This window comes from Podarcis filfolensis (assembly GCF_964270895.1).
Source record: "Podarcis filfolensis genome assembly, chromosome: 8".
Lineage (NCBI taxonomy): Eukaryota > Metazoa > Chordata > Lepidosauria > Squamata > Lacertidae > Podarcis > Podarcis filfolensis.
In genome coordinates this window covers 8,523,827-8,544,340 of record NC_139611.1, presented here as the reverse complement: position 1 = coordinate 8,544,340, position 20,514 = coordinate 8,523,827, and the positions used below count along the sequence as shown (strand labels likewise).

Sequence of the window (20,514 nt, the reverse complement as noted above, 5' to 3'; positions counted from 1 at the left end):
TATCCTATACATCCAGTGTCCTCACTACAGTCCTGTGGGAAATTGGTCCTCTGAAGATGCTATTTGCATTGCAAGGAAAGCTCCCGTTGTCATGGACACAAATAGCAGCGGGGGGGGGGGGAGAGACTGTGTTCACTGGGAAAATAACATGGGGGGAGGGTTAAAAACCTTCTCCCCCCCCCCCATCACATGGCTGTTTCAATCTGTATCCCCCATCTGCAGGTCCTTTCTCAAAATCTTGGGCTGGAGTATTGTTTAGGGGTTTGGGGGATGCTGTTAATTTTTGGTATCTTTATTTTGAATCCTACGATTTATGTTGAAATTGTTCAAATTGGTTGTGTACTTTTTAAATGTTTTGTTTATGACTACAGTGGTACCTCGGGTTACATACGCTTCAGGTTACATATGCTTCAGGTTACATACACTTCAGGTTACAGACTCCACTAACCCAGAAATAGTGCTTCAGGTTAAGAACTTTGCTTCAGGATAAGAACAGAAATTGTACTCCAGTGGTGCGGCGGCAACAGGAGGCCCCATTAGCTAAAGTGGTGTTTCTGGTTGAGAACAGTTTCATGTTAAGAACGGACCTCCAGAACGAATTAAGTACTTAACCCACGGTACCACTGTATTTTTGTTATGTTTGTAGTTATGTATTTCTTTTACATGTTGTAAGACGCTTTTAACTTTGGAAAGGTGGCACAGAAATAAAATTATGGGTGGACGTTCACAACTAAGTCATTCTCAATTTCCCTACTGAGCCCAACTCTTTGAGACCCTCAAAGACCTGACTGTGAAACAGTTTAGCACAAAACAAAATGATGAGCCAAGACCACCCACCATCCCTCAGCCTGGCCTACCTCACTGAGTTGTTGTGAGGATAAAAATGGGAGTGTGGTGGGGAGAAGAAAACCATGTACGATAGCCCTCAAATCTCTGGAGGAAGGCAAAGAAAAATAATCCACAATAATTAATTCATATTTGAAATGGAATTGTCTTGGGCCAAATGTCCATTGGGCCAATTTCCTGTTGCAGTTCTTGCTGCACAGATGTCATCTGTGCAAAGAAGCAATTTGGGTTGCTTCTTGGCACTTGGCGCCGAATGATTTACTCAAAGCGAGCAGGAGGAAGCATCACTTTTCAAGAGAAAAAAATCTCCACGTGCCTTATAGATCATAGAGTGGGACACGAACACATTACTTAAAGGCTAGGCAGGTTGGGGGAGCCAGTATGATGTGTGTTCTGCAATTGAAGCGATAAGTAAAAGAGACCCAGCAGGTGCTAGTGGTGTGGCGAGATCCGGGTCCAGAAAAACAAGGCGTGGGAAGGCTCCAGAGATGTTTTCTTTTAACCCAGAATCCCACATCTGAGAAGTTAGCTACATCCTCACTCACATTTCTCCACACCAGGGAAGCAGGTCCTTTGCCACTCCTGGTGTCATTGGACTCCAGCTTCCCTCATCCCTCGCCATCTGCCAATCAATCTTTGGCCTTTGCTTCTGCAAAATGAGATTTTAGGGAAAGCGGACCCTACCCATGTTTCTGCCACAGGCTAAACTCTCTCTTGGTACCTCAAGCTGCTGTGAAAGGTCCACAGAGACCATATTCCCATCATACGTTTAAAGCACTATAGACTTGGGAAAGTTCAGTTGGTAAAGCACGAAATTCTTAATCTCGGGGTTATGAGTTTGAGCCCCAAGTTGGGCAAAAGTTTCCTGCATTGCATGGGGTTGGACTAGATAACCCTTGGGGTCCCTTCCAACTCTACAATTTTATGATTTTGTGATTCTGTGAATACCAGTCATGGCTTCCCCCAGAGAAGCCCGGGAGCTGTCATTTGCTAAAGATGCTGATATTTGTTAAGAGACCGCTGTTTCCCTCCCAGAACTACAATTTCAAGAGTCCCTGTGGAGAGGAATTGGTTGTTAAACCATTCCGGGAATTACAGCTCTCTGAGGGGAACAGGGGTCTGCTAAAAACTCTCGGCTCCCATGGTTCTCTGGAGGATGTCGTGACTGTTTAAAGTAGCATCGTGGTGTAAATATGGCCTCTTTTGATCCTTATCTCCCAACTGAGCCTTGCCTGCGACCTTTGCTCCTTCAGTTGTTAGGAGACCCCTCTTCACCTCCCAGAGCTACAATTCCCAGAGTTCCCTGGGGAGGGAGACGGACTTGCTTAAGTGCCCCAGGAATCATAGCTCTGCAAGAAGAACAGGGGCCTCTTGACAACACAACAAAAACCACAGCTCCCAGAATTCTCTGGGGGAAGAAGCCATGACTTAAAATGGTTCCCTACTCTTTTTCCGCAGCTACTGCAGGTTCCTCTTGCCAGAGTTTCTAGGCTCCCCGTCTTGTCAAGAGAAGGCCATTCCACTGCAAATGAGGCCTTGCCTCCCCCCGCCCCCCAGTGTGGAAAAAAAATCGATCTTTCGAAATTATCGGGAGGCGGTGTGGGAGGAAGAAAAACAACCAGGGGGAAAGAGTCAAGCCTCTGGAGCTGACAGGAGAGAAATACATTTGATGCCTTGGAATTAATGAAGTCCCAGCTCTCTCGCGCCACCCTACCGTTCGGCGCAGTTGTCTTGGCAACGGAACAATGTCATTTTTTTGTAGTCAAAGAAGGACACTCCGCGCAGGGCTCTCCGGTGGGTGTTGTCGACGTAACAGCCGATGTATTTTGCTGTGAAAGGGAGACAGGTGTTAAAAGGAGCTGTTCCTAATTTCAATTTAATTTCCCACTACTGGTGTCACTGGCCCTTGTTGAGGGACACCACAAACAACCAAAATCATTCTCTATTCTTCACATTTTTTTATTCGGGGAAATCAGGGCAGTGTCCCTCCTCATGCACGTCAGAAGAACATGCCGGATCAGGCCAATCCTGTTCTCACAGCGGCCAACCAGGAGCCCCAAAGCAAAACCAGCAAGAGCACTGGCTCCCAGTACGTTTCCGAGCACAATTCAAAGTGTCGGTGCTGATTTTTAAAGCCCAAAATGGCCTCGGCCCAGTATACCTGAAGGAGCTTCTCCACCCCCATCGTTCTGCCCGGACACTGAGATCCAGCGCCGAGGGCCTTCTGGCTGTTCCCTCATTACGAGAAGTGAGGTTACAGGGAACCAGACAGAGGGCCTTCTCGGTAGTGGCACCCACCCTGTGGAACACCCTCCCTTCAGATGTGAAGGAAATAAGCAGCTATCCTATCTTTAAAAGACATCTGAAGGGAAGTTTTTAATATTTAACGCTGTATTGTTTTTAACACTTGATTGGGAGCCGCCCGAGTGGCTGGGGAAACTCAGCCAGATGGGCGGGGTATAAATAAATTATTATTATTATTATTATTATTATTATTATTATTATTATTATTAGAGTCATCTCCTCTCCCAGGGTTTCCAGTAACTGGGATTCAGTAGCCCTGCTGCCTCCAGCTGTGGAAGCGGAGCCGAGGCTTGGTAATGGACTGGACAAGAGCCGTTTGACACGTGTCGTACAGGCACTAAGTCCCTTTTCGCAGCCATTTTTTGCCGCCGCCCCAATCTTCCACTTTTGCTAAGCCCCCTCAGAGCATTCAAAGACAGAGTTTAACATTCAGCCACGATGACCTGAGTTGCTGCATCCGTTCCGCTTAGCGACACACGACACACTGGGTGCCTGAGAGCAGAGGCAGCACTGCTTCCTCAATAGGAACTCTCTCGTTTGCTACTGAGAAAGTCACGGGGGAGGATGCTCTTAAAGGGATTGTGAGGAGAGCATGGGCCTTAGCACAGCCGCCCCAGCGCCTGGGGAGAGATCAGGCATTTAGCAAGGCTGCCGTGTCCCAGATTTCTGTATTTCCTTTTTCAGAAATGAGCCTTGAACAACTTTCAGGGAAGAAATTATCCATTGTTGTGTACAACTTGCCCAAAAGCAGACATCTGTCACGATACAATGCCTTGCTGCCTTTTGGCAGGGAGGAAGTGGCACGGGATTCTTTTGAACTAACAGCACAACGAAATCACAACGAAACAGCATCTCTGATCTATAGGTTTAAAGCATGGAATCGGATTCGTGTAATTGTAGAGTTGGAAGCGACACCAAACATAATCTACAGTCGTACCTCGGAAGCTGAACGCCTTGCGAGCCAAACTTTTTGGCTCCCGAACGACGCAAACCCAGAAGTGAGTGTTCCGGTTTGCAAACGTTCTTTGGAACCCGAATGTCCAACACAGGTTCCACGGCTTCTGATTGGCTGCGGGAGCTTCTTGGTTTCTGAACGTTTTGGAAGTCAAACAGACTTCTGGAACAGATTCCATTCAACTCCTGAAGTACGACTGTATTCCAACCCTCTGCAATGCAGGAACCAACCTTTGCTTAAAAACCACCCATGAATCACCTTCCAGGTGAGTCGGAAAAGCCTTAAGGTCCATAAATAGCCACACCCTAGAGGTCCCGGGCCCTAAGGAAGTTAGATTAGCCTCAACCAGAGCCAGGGCCTTTTCAACACTGGCCTGGTGGAACGCTCTGTCTCATGAGACCAGGGCCCTGCAGGACCTGATTTCTTTCCTCTGGGCCTGTAAGACAGAGTTGTTCCGCCTGGCCTTTGGCTTGGAATCAAATTGATTCCCTCCCCCTCTTTCTTTTTCCTTTCTCCTCCTGTGATGAGGCTGCATTTTAATGTTTTAATGTTGTATTTTAATCTTGTTTTTTTAAGTTGCATTTCAATCAACTTGTTTTTATTATTGGTTGTTAGCCGCCCTGAGCCCGGCCTTGGCTGGGGAGGGCGGGGTATAAATAAAATTATTTTATTATTATTATTATTATTATTATTATTATTATTATTATTATTATCATCATCATCATCATCATCATTGTTATGTACTGAAGTTCTCACCCTGGGCCAGCAGGGGGATACTGTAGATAGTTATGCAAATAAGGGATCGAAAGTGACGTTCAGTGATTGGATAGTTTTAGAAAATTGTTACAGTTACGTTGTACTGGAGCTCTATATAAGCAGGCTGACTGAGCCCTTCAGTTTAGTTCTGTTCTGGCCTCTGAATAAACAAGAGCTGTTTGAAGAATCACTGTGTCGTCTGATATGTTCACCCACAACTTAGCAATCATCATCATCATCTCTGGCCAGAAACACAACACACATTTTCTGTGCTATCTGTAAAGTAGCCTAAAGTGAAAAGGCAGGACCAGGGTGGAAACTGGTGGGTTTCAAGTTTTCTATCGAAACAACCAGGCAGAAGTCAGCTTTGCCACTTGAGTCAGTATGATCCTGGCTGGTTGGCACAGAAGACAGCCTGCCTATCCTTCCTGGGGGTGGCTCAATCTATAGTCCAGCGCAGTTGGTGGCAATGAGGAGGCTTGCAGCTATGGCTGGAATTTCTTGTCCCTGAAACAGCAGCTCAAGCAAAGCTTCGTTTTCCCATCTTCAGTTCCTCCAACCCTCCCAACCACCCCCTTGGATGCAATAAAGAATGCAGCGGGGGCCTGTTGGGCAGAAACTTCGGCAGTGCGCATCGCTCAGGCTGTTTGTTCAGCGAAGCATAGCTACTGCCATTTCTTACGCCTATTAAGGGGGGGGGGAGGAGGGGAGGACGTTCCTCTCCAAGTGCCAGGTGGGCAGTCAGCTGTTCTGTAATCTGTTAAAGCCATGCCTATTAATATGGCCTGACAAGGAACCTGAAGTCTTACTGATTAGGACAGAAATTGCCAGAGGCAGGAAGCTGTGAAAATATCACCTGCTGAGCCACCCTCGGAATCACAGAAATATAGAACTGGAAGGGACCCACAAAGCAGAGGAGGGTTTAGGGGAGCACAGTCGGTTCGCCCGCACCGGGCGCCAAGCCAAGAGGGCACTGCAACAATGACTTAGAACAGGCTGCCTCAAACTCGGCCCTCCAGATGTTTTGAGACTACAGTTCCCATCATCCCTGACCACTGGTCCTGCTAGCTAGGGATCATGGGAGTTGTAGGCCAAAACATCTGGAGGGCTATGTTCTCCGGCTATGTTCACACAGCAGTTTATTCCATTTCCATGACTTTTCTCTGACTGTCAAGCTCTGCTTTATATTTGAGTTTTCACACGATGTAAAAGCCACTTGTGGAATATAGCGCAAAGTGTCGTGCTCGTTTCTGTGTCATTTCCTTCCGGGGAGATGGGGGGTGGGATCTGTTTGCAAATAATATGGAAACGGGTGCTAAACTTGTGCTATATTCAAGAAGAAGCATTTACGTTGTGCGAAAGCTCAGATATAATGTGGGAAATTAACACAATGTGCAAATGGAATTCACTGCTATGTAAATGTAATCCTGATTTCCTCATTAAGCAACTACTCTATTCCGAACTTAAAAATGGAAAGCGTAATGCTGGTGGTCAACAAAAGAGTTTTAAAGACTGTCTCAAGGCAAATCTTTAAAAATGTAGTATAAATACTGACAACTGGGAAACACTGGCCTGCGAGTGCTCCAGTTGGAGAACAGCCTTTACCAAAGGTGTCGTGGGCTTTGAAGACACTCAAACTCAGGAAGCAAGGGAGAAACGTGCCAAGAGGAAGGAAACGCTTGGCAAATCCACACCGTGATCAAGTCCCACCCAGAAACCTATGTCCCCACTGTGGAAGGATGTGTGGATCCAGAATTGGCCTCCACAGTCACTTACGGACTCATTGTTAAAACTGTGTTTATGGAAGACAATTTTACTCGGCTACGAGGGATCGCCAAAGAAGAAGAAGAAAGGAGAAGATGTCCATTCACATGAAACGAAATTCACTTCAGGAAAACTAATGGAATACAATTAGTGCTTAGTGTCCATTTCCATGTTATTGGGATCCAGGAAAGGAAACGATGTTTGCAGCCCCCTTAGCCTGGAAAACCATGGAGGAAAAGCGGTGGCTCCATGATCACTGCAGATGATGACAGCAGCCACGAAATTAAAAGACGCCTGCTTCTTGAGAGAAAAGCAGTGACAAACCTAGACAGGATCTTAAAAAGCAGAGACATCACCTTGCCAACAAAGGTCTGTATAGTTAAAGCTATGGTTTTCCCAGTAGTGATGTATGGAAGTGAGAACTGGACCATAAAGAAGGCTGATCGCCAAAGAATTGATGCTTTTGAATTATGGTGCTGGAGGAGACTCTTGAGAGTCCCGTGGACTGCAAGAAGATCAAACCTATCCATTCTTAAGGAAATCAGCCCTGAGTGCTCACTGGAAGGACAGATCGTGAAGCTGAGGCTCCAATAGCTGAGGCCACCTCATGAGAAGAGAAGACTCCCTGGAAAAGACCCTGATGTTGGGAAAGATGGAGGGCACAAGGAGAAGGGGACAACAGAGGACGAGATGGTTGGACAGTGTTCTTGAAGCTACCAGCATGAGTTTGACCAAACTGTAGGAGGCAGTGGAAGACAGGAGGGCCTGGAGTGCTCTGGTCCATGGAGTCACGAAGAGTCGGACACGACTAAACGACTAAACAACAACAAACAGCACAGGGTCCTTTCCTGCTGTTTTCATGGGCGAAATCACAGGAAGGGCAGAAGCAGGCATGTGTGGAAAGCGCAGTCGAGTAGCAGCAAAGCCCAGTGACATTTGCTGTTGTGCCTACTGGGAGTGAATGACAATTCACGCAAGATGCCAGTAGACAGATCAACAAGCCACAGTTCCACAACACAGCAGGTCCTGCAGTGTGAAAGAAATGTTAGGAAACGGGACAGAAATTCAAGCAGCGTGAACTCCATATATGCCCACTCGACTGTGTCGATTGGCAGAACTGGCACAGTTCCAGGTGCCACACAATGCCTGTTCTGCAGCTGAAAGAAATCAATATTTCAGTGTGGCAGCATTTGTACACTATGGAACTCCCTGTCTTTGGACATCAGACAGTTGCCTTCACCCTTTTGGGTCCACCCATATGTTCAGCTTTATTTAGTCTACCATTATTTTAACTTTTCAAAAGTTTCAAATTGTTGTTCATTTTTATTAGCAATAATTTTATTGAGGTCCCCCACTTCTCATAAACCGCTTTGAGATTTTTTCAAACAACTGAGCGGCATATAAATAAATACTGTACTAAATATATAACAGTGAGGAAAGCTAGCACAATATTCCCCACGTCTTAACACCCGCTTCTCTTTGCTGGACTCCAGTCATGTCACACCAGCACACAACAAGGGACCCAAATTGAGTGTGGCTCTCAGAAGACCCTGCCCAGCGACTGTCCAGGATGAGGCCCTTTATCTGGACCTCCAAGAGGAGGAGGAGGAAGCAGCAATGATGGGGCAGCATATGGCAGAAGACGGGGACAGGTTTGAACTTTGAGGAGTGTGGCTTTTAAAGGAGAAATGAATTTTTCGCTTTGCGTATCTTTTCAGCAAGAGCAAATCAGGTAAGCTCACACTACTGAAATGTGAACAGATCTGAATCCCCACCCCACCCCTAGTGGAGCACCCCATATCTCCAGCCATCTCTTCCTGTGTTCAAGGCTGCTTTCAAGTGATATTGAAGGCCGGCTGATCTTGGTCCCTGTCTCCCAGGAAGAAGCAGCAGAGCTCTGGAGCAGACCAATATATTTTGCCAGTGGTGGTGGCGGAGGAGGAGGAGGAGCAGCTAGGGCCTGCATACCCCACCACCTCTGCCCCTATTGCCTGAGGTGGACGCGGGTGGTGCGCTGTGGGTTAAACCACAGAACCTAGGACTTGCCGATCAGAAGGTCGGCGGTTCGAATCCCCACCACGGGGTGAGCTCCCGTTGCTCAGTCCCTGCTCCTGCCAACCTAGCAGTTCGAAAGCACGTCAAAGTGCAAGTAGATAAATAGGTACTGCTCCGGCGGGAAGGTAAACGGCGTTTCCGTGCGCTGCTCTGGTTGGCCAGAAGTGGCTTAGTCATGCTGGCCACATGACCCGGAAGCTGTACGCCGGCTCCCTTGGCCAATAAAGCGAGATGAGCGCCGCAACCCCAGAGTCGGCCACAACTGGACCTAATGGTCAGGGGTACCTTTACCTTTACCCTAAGGCTAGTGGCAGTGGCAGCGGCGGAGAAGGAGCAGCTAGGGCCTGCATACCCCACCACCTCTGCCCCTATTGCCTGAGGTGGCATGAGAAAGGGAAGAAAGGGGAGGCTGGAGAGAAGCAGGCACTGGAAGAGGAACATTCAGGGCTGTCTTAAGCATATCCGGCGCCGTGGTGCAAAGCTCCATCTGGCGCCTGCCCCCCTGTTTCCCAGAGTATTTTTAGGGAGTACGGTGCTGCCGGCAGGGTTGGAGGAGGCGGGCAGTGGCTGGAGGGCGGCTGCTCTGGCGGGGAAGAGACAGAGGCCGGACGTGGCGCCTCCCGGCTCAGCTGGCCACTTCGTGCCACAGTGCCCATGGCAGATGGAGGTTCAGGGTGCAGAGCTGCTTCAGTGCAGCATGGCGGAGGCGGGCGAGGGCGGCGAGCTGATGCCGGGAGGCACTGCGTCCAGCCTCCACCTCTTCCCTGGTGCCCGCCAGAACTGGCGCCCTGCCCTACTGTCCTCCATCAGGGCCAGGGCCTTTTCAGTGATGGCTCCAACCTGGTGGAATGCTTTGTCCCATGAGACTAGGGCCCTTCAGGATTTAACCTCCTTCTGTCAGGCCTGTAAGACACACCTATTCCACCTGGCCTTTAATTTGAATCCAGCCTGATCTTTTATTTCCCTTCTCTTCCCTTCCCCTCCCCTTTTATGAAGATCACCCGCTCTGAGACCCCACAGCTAATTCTCCCCTGACCTCCTCGCTGGCCCAAGTAGGACCAATTCAGCCAGCTAGCCCTGGGGATTATCTAATTGATTTTTGATTTTTGATTTTTATTGTTATTCATGTTCTTATATTGTATTTTATGCTGCTTTTATAATTAAGTGTTTTACAGTGTTTTAAATTTGTTGTTAGCCGCCCTGAGCCCGGGTTTTGAACCGGGAAGGGCAGGGTATTAATATTTTTTTTTAATTGTTATTATTATTACTAGCCTCTATGGGTGAGATGCCCCTGGGAACATTTTCCCTCAGGGGTGACTGGAGTGGCAGCAGCTCCTATCCACAGCCAAAAGAGGAGAAGCAATGGTGTATGATATCTCCTTTCTGGATCTCCCCCCCCCCAAAAAAAACACTGTCCCCAGCCTGCTGCCTGGGTGGTCCTGCCCTGCCCTGGCTGCTCTGTGTCATTCCAGTGCCAGCCAGCTCAATCCGCCAACCCACCAGCTTCATCAGTAATGTTCCTAAACGAGAGAAGAAGAGGAAACACCCAAATCAGCCAAGATCCAGGACTGAGCGTGAGGGAGCAAGGGATTTCCCTCCCCTACGATGATGCCCTCACTGCAGATGGTGACAGCAGTCACGAAATTAAAAGACGCCTGCTTCTTGGGAGAAAGGAGATGACAAACCTAGACAGCATCTTAAAAAGCAGAGACATCACCTTGCCAACAAAGATCCGTATAGTTAAAGCCATGGTTTTCCTAGTAGTGATGTATGGAAGTGAGAGCTGGACCATAAAGAAGGCCAATCGCTGAAGAATTGATGCTTTTGAATTCTGGTGCTGGAGGAGACTCTTGAGAGTCCCATGGACTGCAAGAAGATCAAACCTCTCCATTCTGAAGGAAATCAGCCCTGAGTGCTCACTGGAAGGACAGATCCTGAAGCTAAGGTTCCAATACTTTGGCCACCTCATGAGAAGAGAAGACTCCCTGGAAAAGACCCTGATGTTGGGAACGATTGAAGGCACAAGGAGAAGGGGATGACAGAGAACGAGATGGTTGGACAGTGTTCTCGAAGCTGCCAACATGAGTTTGACCAAGCTGCGGGAGGCAGTGGAAGACAGGAGTGGCTGGCGTGCTCTGGTCCATGGGGTCACGAAGAGTCGGACATGACTAAACGACTAAACAACAACAACACGATGATGCCCAAGGATGCAAGGATCTGGGCCCACCTTCCATTGCCCCTGATGACAGGGCATTGCTATCCAGCACAGCCCCTTCAGACTCCATCTCTCCATCGCCACGGAGTGTCACAGAAACAATGGCCATCGCAAAGTGGCGTGCGAGCTCTCAGTCTCTCCCACTCTCCCAGCCTCTTTCTCCCCGAAAACCTCCACTCCCTGTCTGGGGAATCATCAATCATGGTGACAGCCCTGTTAAACCACAGGCTAGGCATGGCTGCTGAGAGCGCTCTCCGGCATACAGACGATGCTTTGATTTACAAGCCATCAGGCTCTGTGAGGAAAACATGCTGGGTCTTCATTCTGCATCCGTGCTCCCGAAAGGAAAAAGAAAGAAATCTCTAGCCATTCCGTTTTTTAATAAAAACGGGCAAGTCCCTTCTGCAAAAATCTCTCCTTAAAAGACACCTCACCCGGGAAAGCTTTGGCCTAGCCTCTGAGCTGAACCAGAGCCCTAGGATGCACAAAATGGCTACAAGGGGGAGATTCCATCCCCTTCCATTCCTACCGCCTTTCTCTTATTCTCTCCTCCTCTCGAATTTTGACCTAAAGCAGGAGAGCTTCTGAAATTAATGCTGGAATGGGAGCATTCACAGTTAGCTACCACTTTCAGTTCAATTCCCTCGTCGCTCTGTGTTACTGACACACATATGTCCATGAAGAAAAACACCGAGGTGATAATATGGAAGTAAGGAGAGCCAAAATGCTACTAGCCGCAACGGCGGTGCTCTGCCTCTACAGTCAGAGGCTGTAATGCTTCTGAACACCAGCATTCCCTCCAGCATTTCTGCAGTGAAAATAGGAGTGTCCTAAATAATAATGGGACACGGGTGGCGCTGTGGTCTAAATCACTGAGCCTAGGGCTTGCCGATCAGAAGGCTGGTGATTCGAATCCCCACAACAGGGTGAGCTCCCGCTGTTTGGTCCCTGCTCCTGCCAACCTAGCAGTTTGAAAGCATGTCAAGTGCAAGTAGATAAATAGGTACCACTCCAGCGGGAAGGTAAACAGCATTTCCGTGCGCTGCTCTGGTTCACCAGAAGCGGCTTTGTCATGCTGGGCACATGACCCGGAAGCTGTCTGCAGTCCCTCGGCCTGTAAAGCAAAATGAGCACCTCAACCCCAGGGTTGTCCGTGACTGGACTTAACGGTCAGGGGTCTCTTTACCTTTAAATAATAATAATAATAATAATAATAATAATAATAATAATAATAATAATAGTACCCAACCCATCTGATGGGGTTGCCCCAGTCACTCTGGGAAGCTTCTAACATATATAAAAACATAATACAACTTTTTTTAAAACTTCCCTATACAGAGCTGCCTTCAGGTGTCTTCTAAAGGTTGCATAGCTACTTATCTACTTGGCTCAGGTGCCGCATAACTCCATACCGTCCCAACATTTCTCCAATGGAAATAGGGACATCCTAAGGAAAAGTGGGAGATTTGGGGTTCAAATCAGAAACTGGGACTGCTTCTGTTCCTGGAAAATAGGGACACTTGGAGGGTCTGTACCAGTTGTGGGAAACCATCAGTGGCACAGCATGAGGGGCAGGGGGGGCCCGTGGCCCCAACCACAGATTTCTGAGGAGGTACAACAAGGCGCCCCCATGACAGGCTTCCTCACTGAGGCTGGAGCCACATGCAGGCAATCCATGCCCAGGCTGGGCCTTTGTTGCTGCAGTAACTCCTTTTCCTCGTGGCCGGCAAAGGGTCGCCTCTGCAAGCCCCACGCCTAGGCTACCCAAAAGGGAGGAGGAGGCCGGCATCGCCACCCACTGAGGAGGGAGGGAGGGAGGGAGAGGAAGGTGGGAAAGCGTTTGGGTTATCTCCCTCTTGGACTACTGCAATGCGCTCTACGTGGGGCTACCTTTGAAGGTGACCCGGAAACTACAACTAATCCAGAACGCGGCAGCCAGACTGGTGACTGGGAGCGGCCGCCGAGACAATATAACACCGGTCTTGAAAGACCTACATTGGCTCCCAGTACGTTTCCGAGCACAATTCAAAGTGTTGGCGCTGACCTTTAAAGCCCTAAACGGCCTCGGCCCAGTATACCTGAAGGAACGTCTCCGCCCCCATCGTTCTACCCGGACACTGAGCTCCAGCACCAAGGGCCTTCTGGTGGTTCCCTCACTGCAAGAAGCCAAGTTACGGGGAACCAGGCAGAGGGCCTTCTCAGTAGTGGCGCCCTCCCTGTGGAACACCCTCCCACCAGATGTCAAAGAGAACAACAACTACCAGACTTTTAGAAGACATCTGAAGGCAGCCCTGTTTAGGGAAGCTTTTAGTGTTTGATGTATTGCAGTATTTTAATATTTTTTTGGAAGCCACCCAGAGTGGCTGGGGAAGCCCAGCCAGATGGGCGGGGTACAAATAAATAATAATAATAATAATAATAATAATAATAATAATAATTATTATTATTATTATTATTATAGCCGCATGCATTGTCCAGAGCGCCTAGCTGCAAGGACAGGAGGGTGAGGTAACACACTGGCGCCCCTGGTTTCATGTTTCTCCGCTCCCAGGTTGGGGCTAGTTTGCAAGCAGAGACTCTGCTGGCCAGTCTACTGGAGGTTGCAACATTTGTTCTGCCCCGGATGCCTGCAACCCACGCTACGCCCCTGGAAACCAGGGAACGTTGCTCTTGTGCTCAGGTCCTGCTCACTAGTTTCCCTTTGGAGCATCTTCTTGGCCACTGTGAGAAGAGGATGGTGGGCCAGAGGGGCGCCCATTGGCAGCCTCTTTGGAGACTCTTGCAGAGGAGCAGGGCTGGAGCCGGCTTTCGACGCAGCCCTACTCCAAACAAACACAGCCGTCTAGAAAGGGGAAGCTGTTGTGTTGAATGGGGGAACGATTTGCATCTCCTCGCCCACCTTTTTACGAGAGTCAACGGAGGGGCGTGTGTCAGTGACAGACACTGCTCACCCACGTCGAGTGATGCCGTTATTTCCCAAGGCCAATCGCTGTCACCCTCATTAGGAATTAGGAGCCGTCCTAGCGGAGGTTAATTGTTGCAGACACCTTGCATATGGCTGGGAACGCGATGGCCGACTGTGCCGCCACTGACAGTTGAGTCTTCACTCACCATCTGGTAGAGATTCTCTGATTGTCATTTCAAATTAAACTAATGAGCCCGGCCAAATATGTTCCCCCAAACGGGTCCAGCCCCCTCTCCTTTGTTCACAGAGCGTGGCAACCAAGCCAAAAGCTCGCGAGGAGGAGGAGGGAAATGGCGCCACTGTTTTGGTTTGGAGGGGAGCTGGTGTTGGAAAGGGGTGCTGTGATGGCCTGGGAATCTGATTCAGAAGCTGAACCTGAGGAGTCCCAGCCTGCACAGGAGTCCCCGCCTCCAGGGCCGGCTGAGCCGGGGCAGGGGCTTGAATCTGAAGGACCCGCACCTGTGCCGGATCCTCAGGAGCAGACACCAGATGTATCCACTCTGGCTCCGGAGGGGATTGAGGACCCATTGCCTGCAGGTGCTCCACTCTCAGCCCCGTCAGGGGAAGGTGAAGCTGCCCCTGGGTCCAGTAACCCTCCAGCCTCTCCTGAGCTGCAGAGGCTCAGGGCAGAGAGGCGGAGGGAACTAAGTTCTTTCAGGAGGAGTGCTCGCCTTAAGGCCAGAAGAGGTGGGTCATCTGTGGGCCGGGACCGCCCCTGGCCTCAGAGGAGATAAAGGCCAGTCAGCCCAGGCCCAGGTTGCGGGAGCAACGTCATTGGAAACCTGTTTCTGCCAGCACCCAGACCTGTTCTTCCAGAGTACCTGATCACGCCCGGCTCCTTGCCTTGGACCCCGCTTCACCCTTGGTGGACAGTCTCCAGACCCTCGATCCAGGACCGGACTCTGACCACGCCTCTCGGTAACCCCCCCCCCCCCGGGGTCTAGCACAGGTGCCCTGGCGACTTCGAACGAGGGAAGCGAATCTAGAGGCAACTGGAGAATTCCTGAGAAGATGGCATCAGGGTGTAACAAGCTTTCTTGCAAGGTTTTACGCAGGGAAAGGAAAGAGGGTGGACTCTTCGATGGCTGTGGCAAATCAGAACTGCAACAAAATGCTGCAGCATGAGCGCCCCAGCTCTCAGCAGCCACCCATGTCTTCTTCCAGGATGGGATGGGCCAGGGTGCGATGTTTCATATCCCCACCCACCCCTGCTATGCCCCACCATCACCCTTGGGAGTGTGCCACCCTCAGGCAACCGCCTCACTGTGCCTCACAGGTGGGCTAGCTCTGAGACTCCATCCCACACCCTTTCCCATGTTGACAGCATTCTGTGCCCACTGAGCCTGCTAACCTTTCAGCGGGCTGTTCTGGATAAACCCAACCCACCAACCAACCACCCATCCCGCCGCCGCTGCCGATTCTTTCCGAAAGAACGTTTGACCTTCTGCAAACCTTGCCCTTCTCCTGAGTGTGGCAACCCCACAAACATATACATACACTTATAGTTCAGTCAGTAGAGCATGGGACTCTTAATCTCAGGGCTGTGGGTTCAAGCAGGGTGTGCCAATCTGAACAAAATATTGCGGGGGCTCAGATAAAACCCGCCCCGCACGATCCATCACATGACACAGTGCGCACACACACCATTTGAATGGGAATGCTCATCAACTTTGCGCCCCCCCTAATATTTTACTATGGGGGCCAAAGCCCCCACGGCTCCTAAGAGTTGGCTCTTATGGGTTCAAGTCTCACACATTGCAGGGGGTTGGACTAGATGACCGCTGTGGTCCCTTCCAACTCTATTACTCTGTGGTCTTGTTCACAGGTGGTGCTGTTTTTGTGATGAGTGTTTGGCGGATGCCTTCGTCGCTGGTACCCAAAGATGGCCAAGTGAAGCTTTGATGCTCGTCTAAACTGGGCGGAATGGGTCTGTCTCTCTGACTGGCCCTCTGAACTTCCCATAGGACACGGCCCTCGCTGGCCTTCCCCCAGGGCCTCCTTGAGTTGCTTTATCCCTGAGCTGTGTGGATGCCTCATGCCTAGTATGTTTCGCATCCGGTGCTCCATCAACTGTTGCCTCTGGCCGCATGAAGAACTGTTTCCTCAAGCTGAAAAGGCTTCCCTGCCCTGGATCTCAGCTTTGTATTAATCCAGATATCTGGCATATTAATCAGAAAAGCATGATATGAACATAAGAATATCAGGATATAAGGGGAGCCAGCTGAATAATAATATAGTCATACCTCGGGTTGAAGTCGCTTCAGGTTGAGCGTTTTCAGGTTATGCTCCGTGGCGACCCGGAAGTAACAGAACGCGTTACTTCCGGGTTTTGCCGCTCACGCATATGCAGAAGTGGCAAATCGCAACCCGCACATGCGCAGACGCAGGTTGCGTTCTGCTCTGGATGCAAACGGGGCTCCAGAACGGATCCCGTTCGCATCCAGAGGTACCACTATATAATAATAATAATTTATTATTTATACCCCACCCAACTTACAGATTTGACAATAAGGGACCAGCAGCCTTGAAAATAAGGGATCAGCAGCCAAAATAAGGGATTTTCCGAGCACAGGTATGTTCAACTTCTGAGCCCCTCTAAGCCAAAGGCAGAAAGCCCAGCCAGCAGCCAAATGAAGCCTCATCAATAAGGGACAGCAACGGGACACGGCGCTGGGATAAGGGACTGTCCCGCCAAATAAGGGACACTTGACAGCTATGCTCCCAATCGAGTGTTAAAACAATACAGCATTAAATATTAAAAACTTCCCTAAACAGGGCTGCCTTCAGATGTATTTTAAAGATAAGATAGCTGCTTATTTCCTTCACATCTGATGGGAGGGCGTTCCACAGGGCGGGCACCACTACCGAGAAGGCCCTCTGTCTGGTTCCCTGTAACCTCACTTCTTGCAATGAACTCTAGCCCAATGGTTGCAATTAATTTGATCTTGAATTGATTTTAGAATGAATTGATTTTAGAATGCTGTGCTACTTTTATTGTTGTTAGCCGCTCTGAGCCCAGCTTCGGCTGGGGAGGGCGGGATATAAATTATTATTATTATTATTATTATTATTATTATTATTATTATTATTAAAGTCCTGGATCTTCCAACATTCAGGTTCCTCAGATGTTCTGGGGTTGTGAGATAGGGAGAAAAAGCTTCCCTCTGTCCCCACATTTTGCTTACGACATATTAACAAGGGTTCTGGGGACTATGGCATCGGAATGACAGAGGAGGCTCTGGGCTGCCCTTCTACTTTGTAATGAATGAAGCAGCGGCACGGCGGCATCCTCTCCTCTCCAAAAATATAAGCAACCTGTCAGGTAGAGTAAATGAGGCCTTCAAGGCACTAAGTGCTCTCCAGACAGTCCCCATAAGTCACCAGTCAAAAGACACCATCAGCGGAGCAAAATGAAAGGGATGTGATGATGCCTGGGCTTTTGGCTTTGAAGAACACCTGACCTGAGCCAAATCAGCCCCCCATCTGACTCTTCAAATAGGAAAACAAGGCCCTCCAGCCACCCCCAACACTCGGGGACGGCAGAGTGAGGCGATTGCCTCAGGTGGCAAATTCTGGGGGAGCAAGGAGCAAAGGTTTTGGTGGGCAGAGCTGTAAGTGTTTTTCAGTTAAGTTTGGTTCTCTTAATGTCCACATTCATTTGCAATTGATTTGTTTTTTAAAAGAATTTATCGGCACATTTTAATGGATGCTTTTGGAGAACAAATATTGTTGTTTCTATTTTCTTATGAAATTGTTTCTAGGCCACCTTTCGGGGCACTAGCCCACCCAAGGTGGTTCCCAACACTGTGGAAAAAATGATAAATAAAAATAATCAAAGCTGACGAGGGCAGCCACATTTAACAGTGATTTTTTAAAAAACAGATCGGGGGTGGGCATAGCTGTCAACCGTCCCTTATTTGGCGGGAAAGTCCCTTATCCCAGCGCTGTGTCCCGCTGCTGTCCCTTATTGATGATGTCCCTTAAATTTCCCGGGTTTCAAAGGAAGCAGCTCCTCTCCCTCCCTCCCTACTGGCCAGGGAAGAGGGAGGCTCCAACTGTGTTGCTTGGCTGCGTTGCTCACCCAATAAGGAGTCTAAGAACGACTGGGGGGGTGGAGCTTGCATGCCTTGTGCCGATCAAATCGGCCACGTTGCCTGGGGACTCGCCTTTGCTCAGCGCTTCCCAGCGGAGAGGTGACAGTGGTTTTCCTTGCTGCATCCCCTTTGCCGGGTTGCTGCGCTGTGGGAACCACCGCTTGAGGCTTTGTTTGGCTGCTGGCTGGGCTTTCTGCCTTTGGCTCGAAAGTTGAACATATTTGTGTCCGCAAAATCCCTTATTTTGGCTGCTGATCCCTTATTTTCGAGGCCACTGGTCCCTTATTTTCAAATCTGTAAGTTGACAGCTATGGGGGAGGGGCAGTTTTATTGAAGAAGATGCAATTTGAAAGCGTGTGGCTTACTGAAACCTGCTTTAAAATCCACACCAAGGGAAGAGAATTCCATCACTGAGCTGACCGTTCTGGGCTACAAAGACCAATGTCCTGACTTTGTAGAGGGGAGCTTACTATGATTTCTTGTCATAGTATCAGAAAATCATCCAATTCGCTAAGGCTGCATTTGCATGACCGCTTATTCCATTTTCACGACATTTCCATAACTGTTGATTTCAGCATTATATCTGAGCTTTCATACGATGGAAAAGCCACTTCCAGAAATATAGGGAGCACAGAGCAAGTTCAGCACTCATTTCCATATTGCTTATAAACCTTTTTTTCTGGAAGCAAATTATATGGAAATAAGCATTAAACTTGCACCATATTCTGCTATATTTCTGGAAGAGGTTTCTATGTCCCGTGAAAGCTCAAATGAAATTCAGTCTAATTCAGTTTTGTAAACAGCCACTCCCCCAGTCAACTACAACAAGCAGAAATCATAACCAGGTTATTGCTTGCTTCTTCTTTTCAAATTTTTATTCTAATTCATTTTCTTCTTATTTTATTATCCACACTCCCCCCCTATTTTTAGGCCAGAAAGGACCGACATGGGTCATTTATAAACATATTGAAATAAAATAGGAAAGTAAAATAAAGAAAGAAACATACTTACTTATGAAAGTAAAATAAAGAAAGAAACAACAAATATACCTCCGGGCCACAGTCAACAAACAATATATTTATTTGCTGGGCTCCCTGATTGGCTGGAACTGGCTGCACTGTGATCCCTGATTGGGTCGGGATCACCCAACCAGGGAGAAGGAGGAAGCAGCAGCAAAAGTTCAGAATGGAACAAAAGCAAAAGCAGGAGACAGAATTGAATTTCAGATTCTGAACGTTTGACAATCATTATTTTTGACCCCAAATTCAAACCGGGGGAATATTTGACATAGTCCTCATAAGGATGTCAGCTGTAGAGAGAAGATGTTTGCAAAACAAACAAGCAAACAAACAGGGAAGGAAAAGAGGCTGGATTTCAGAAAACCCTGCAAAACTTTTACGTTCCATTCCAAACCAAAAGCTTTCATTTGCCTCCCATATAGCCGCTCAAAGGAGATGTTACCTCTGTCTTCTTCCTTCTCTCGCACGTTCCTGCCCTTGAGGGCTCTACTCCAAGTCCCGCCGTAGTCCCCTATCTTGCTCCTCGCCGCTGTATCTTTGGAAGGGCTCTTAAACCAAGATCCATACCTCCGGGCCACGGTCAACGATTCCGGTGTCTCTTTAAACTCCCGGCCAAGTTGTAGCGTCACCAAAGACTGGGCTTCCATCCCATTCCCGGGCCCGTCATTGGCCCTGGGCACATTCTCCGTGACTCTCACCTCTCCGGTGAAGCTAGCATGGAGGAACACCAAACTCCCAGCCGTCAGGTAGAGGGCAATCAAGGTGAAGAAGCGGATGGGTTTCCGCCGAAAATACCGCTGGAACTTTAGCAGGAGCTTGGCCATGCCGGTTTCATTACGTTCCTCGACTGGGCACAAATCCGCAACGCGCAGAAAGGCTCCAGCTCTGAGCTTGCGAAGGAATTCCCAAGCAGGTGAAATAAATTGTGGTTGATGTCAAAGGCCAAAATGGAAGGGTGTGCTATTGTCGATGGCTCAAATGCGGCATTTCGACATATTGGGTGCCCCAAACACCCCACGATTCTAATGGTCCCCCAGGCCTAGACTTGGAAAGGAAAGGTGTATTGTCTTATTATAGATATCAGTCCTGCTCTGAGATAAGGTGGTGCTTTCTCAAAGCATCGTTTTCTGTTGGCGCCTCCCCTTCACATCCCCTCAGAATCTGGACCAGAGATTCCATCGATGGAGGGATCATGTTTGGGAGAGTGATGTGTTCTGAAAGCCGACTGGATTCCCTTTGCTGATGGGATGGGTTGTTTTGACGTCAAACAGAAGAGGCAGGAGGGACTCCCCTTTCAGGCGAAGAACGGCGACATATCCAGGGACTTCCTAGGAATAAAGGAACGGTTGGGAACTTTGCGAAACAAACCTCCTCTCACTGCCGCAGCATCCAAACGAGAACACTCTACCTGAAAATCAAAGAGGAGAAAACGTGTCAGGAAGAGAGAGCAGGAGGATGAATTATACGCTGGAGGCTGGAAACCAGCAAGTGGCTGCTTATTATATGAAACAGTGAACTTCAACCATATTCATCTCTGGAGC

General features: G+C 48.9%; 2 protein-coding genes across 3 annotated transcripts in view; both read right to left on the bottom strand.

Moving 5' to 3' along the window:
* The window catches only part of WSCD2 (WSC domain containing 2), an 80,442-nt gene that overhangs the window by 34,884 nt on the left and 25,044 nt on the right, over positions 1-20,514 (bottom strand). For both annotated transcript variants that reach the window (XR_014551810.1, XM_083629470.1), the window contains exons 2-3: positions 19,416-20,381; positions 2,561-2,675 (exon numbers count right to left, since the gene is read on the bottom strand). Coding sequence is in view for 1 of the 2 variants with exons in the window: in XM_083629470.1 (XP_083485596.1) it covers positions 2,561-2,675; positions 19,416-19,797 (497 nt within the window). In the remaining variant the exon portion in view is untranslated. The remainder of the gene's footprint in view (positions 1-2,560; positions 2,676-19,415; positions 20,382-20,514) is intronic.
* LOC310769870 (uncharacterized protein) overlaps positions 1-20,514 on the bottom strand; it is a 177,017-nt gene that overhangs the window by 147,911 nt on the left and 8,592 nt on the right. The window lies entirely within an intron of this gene.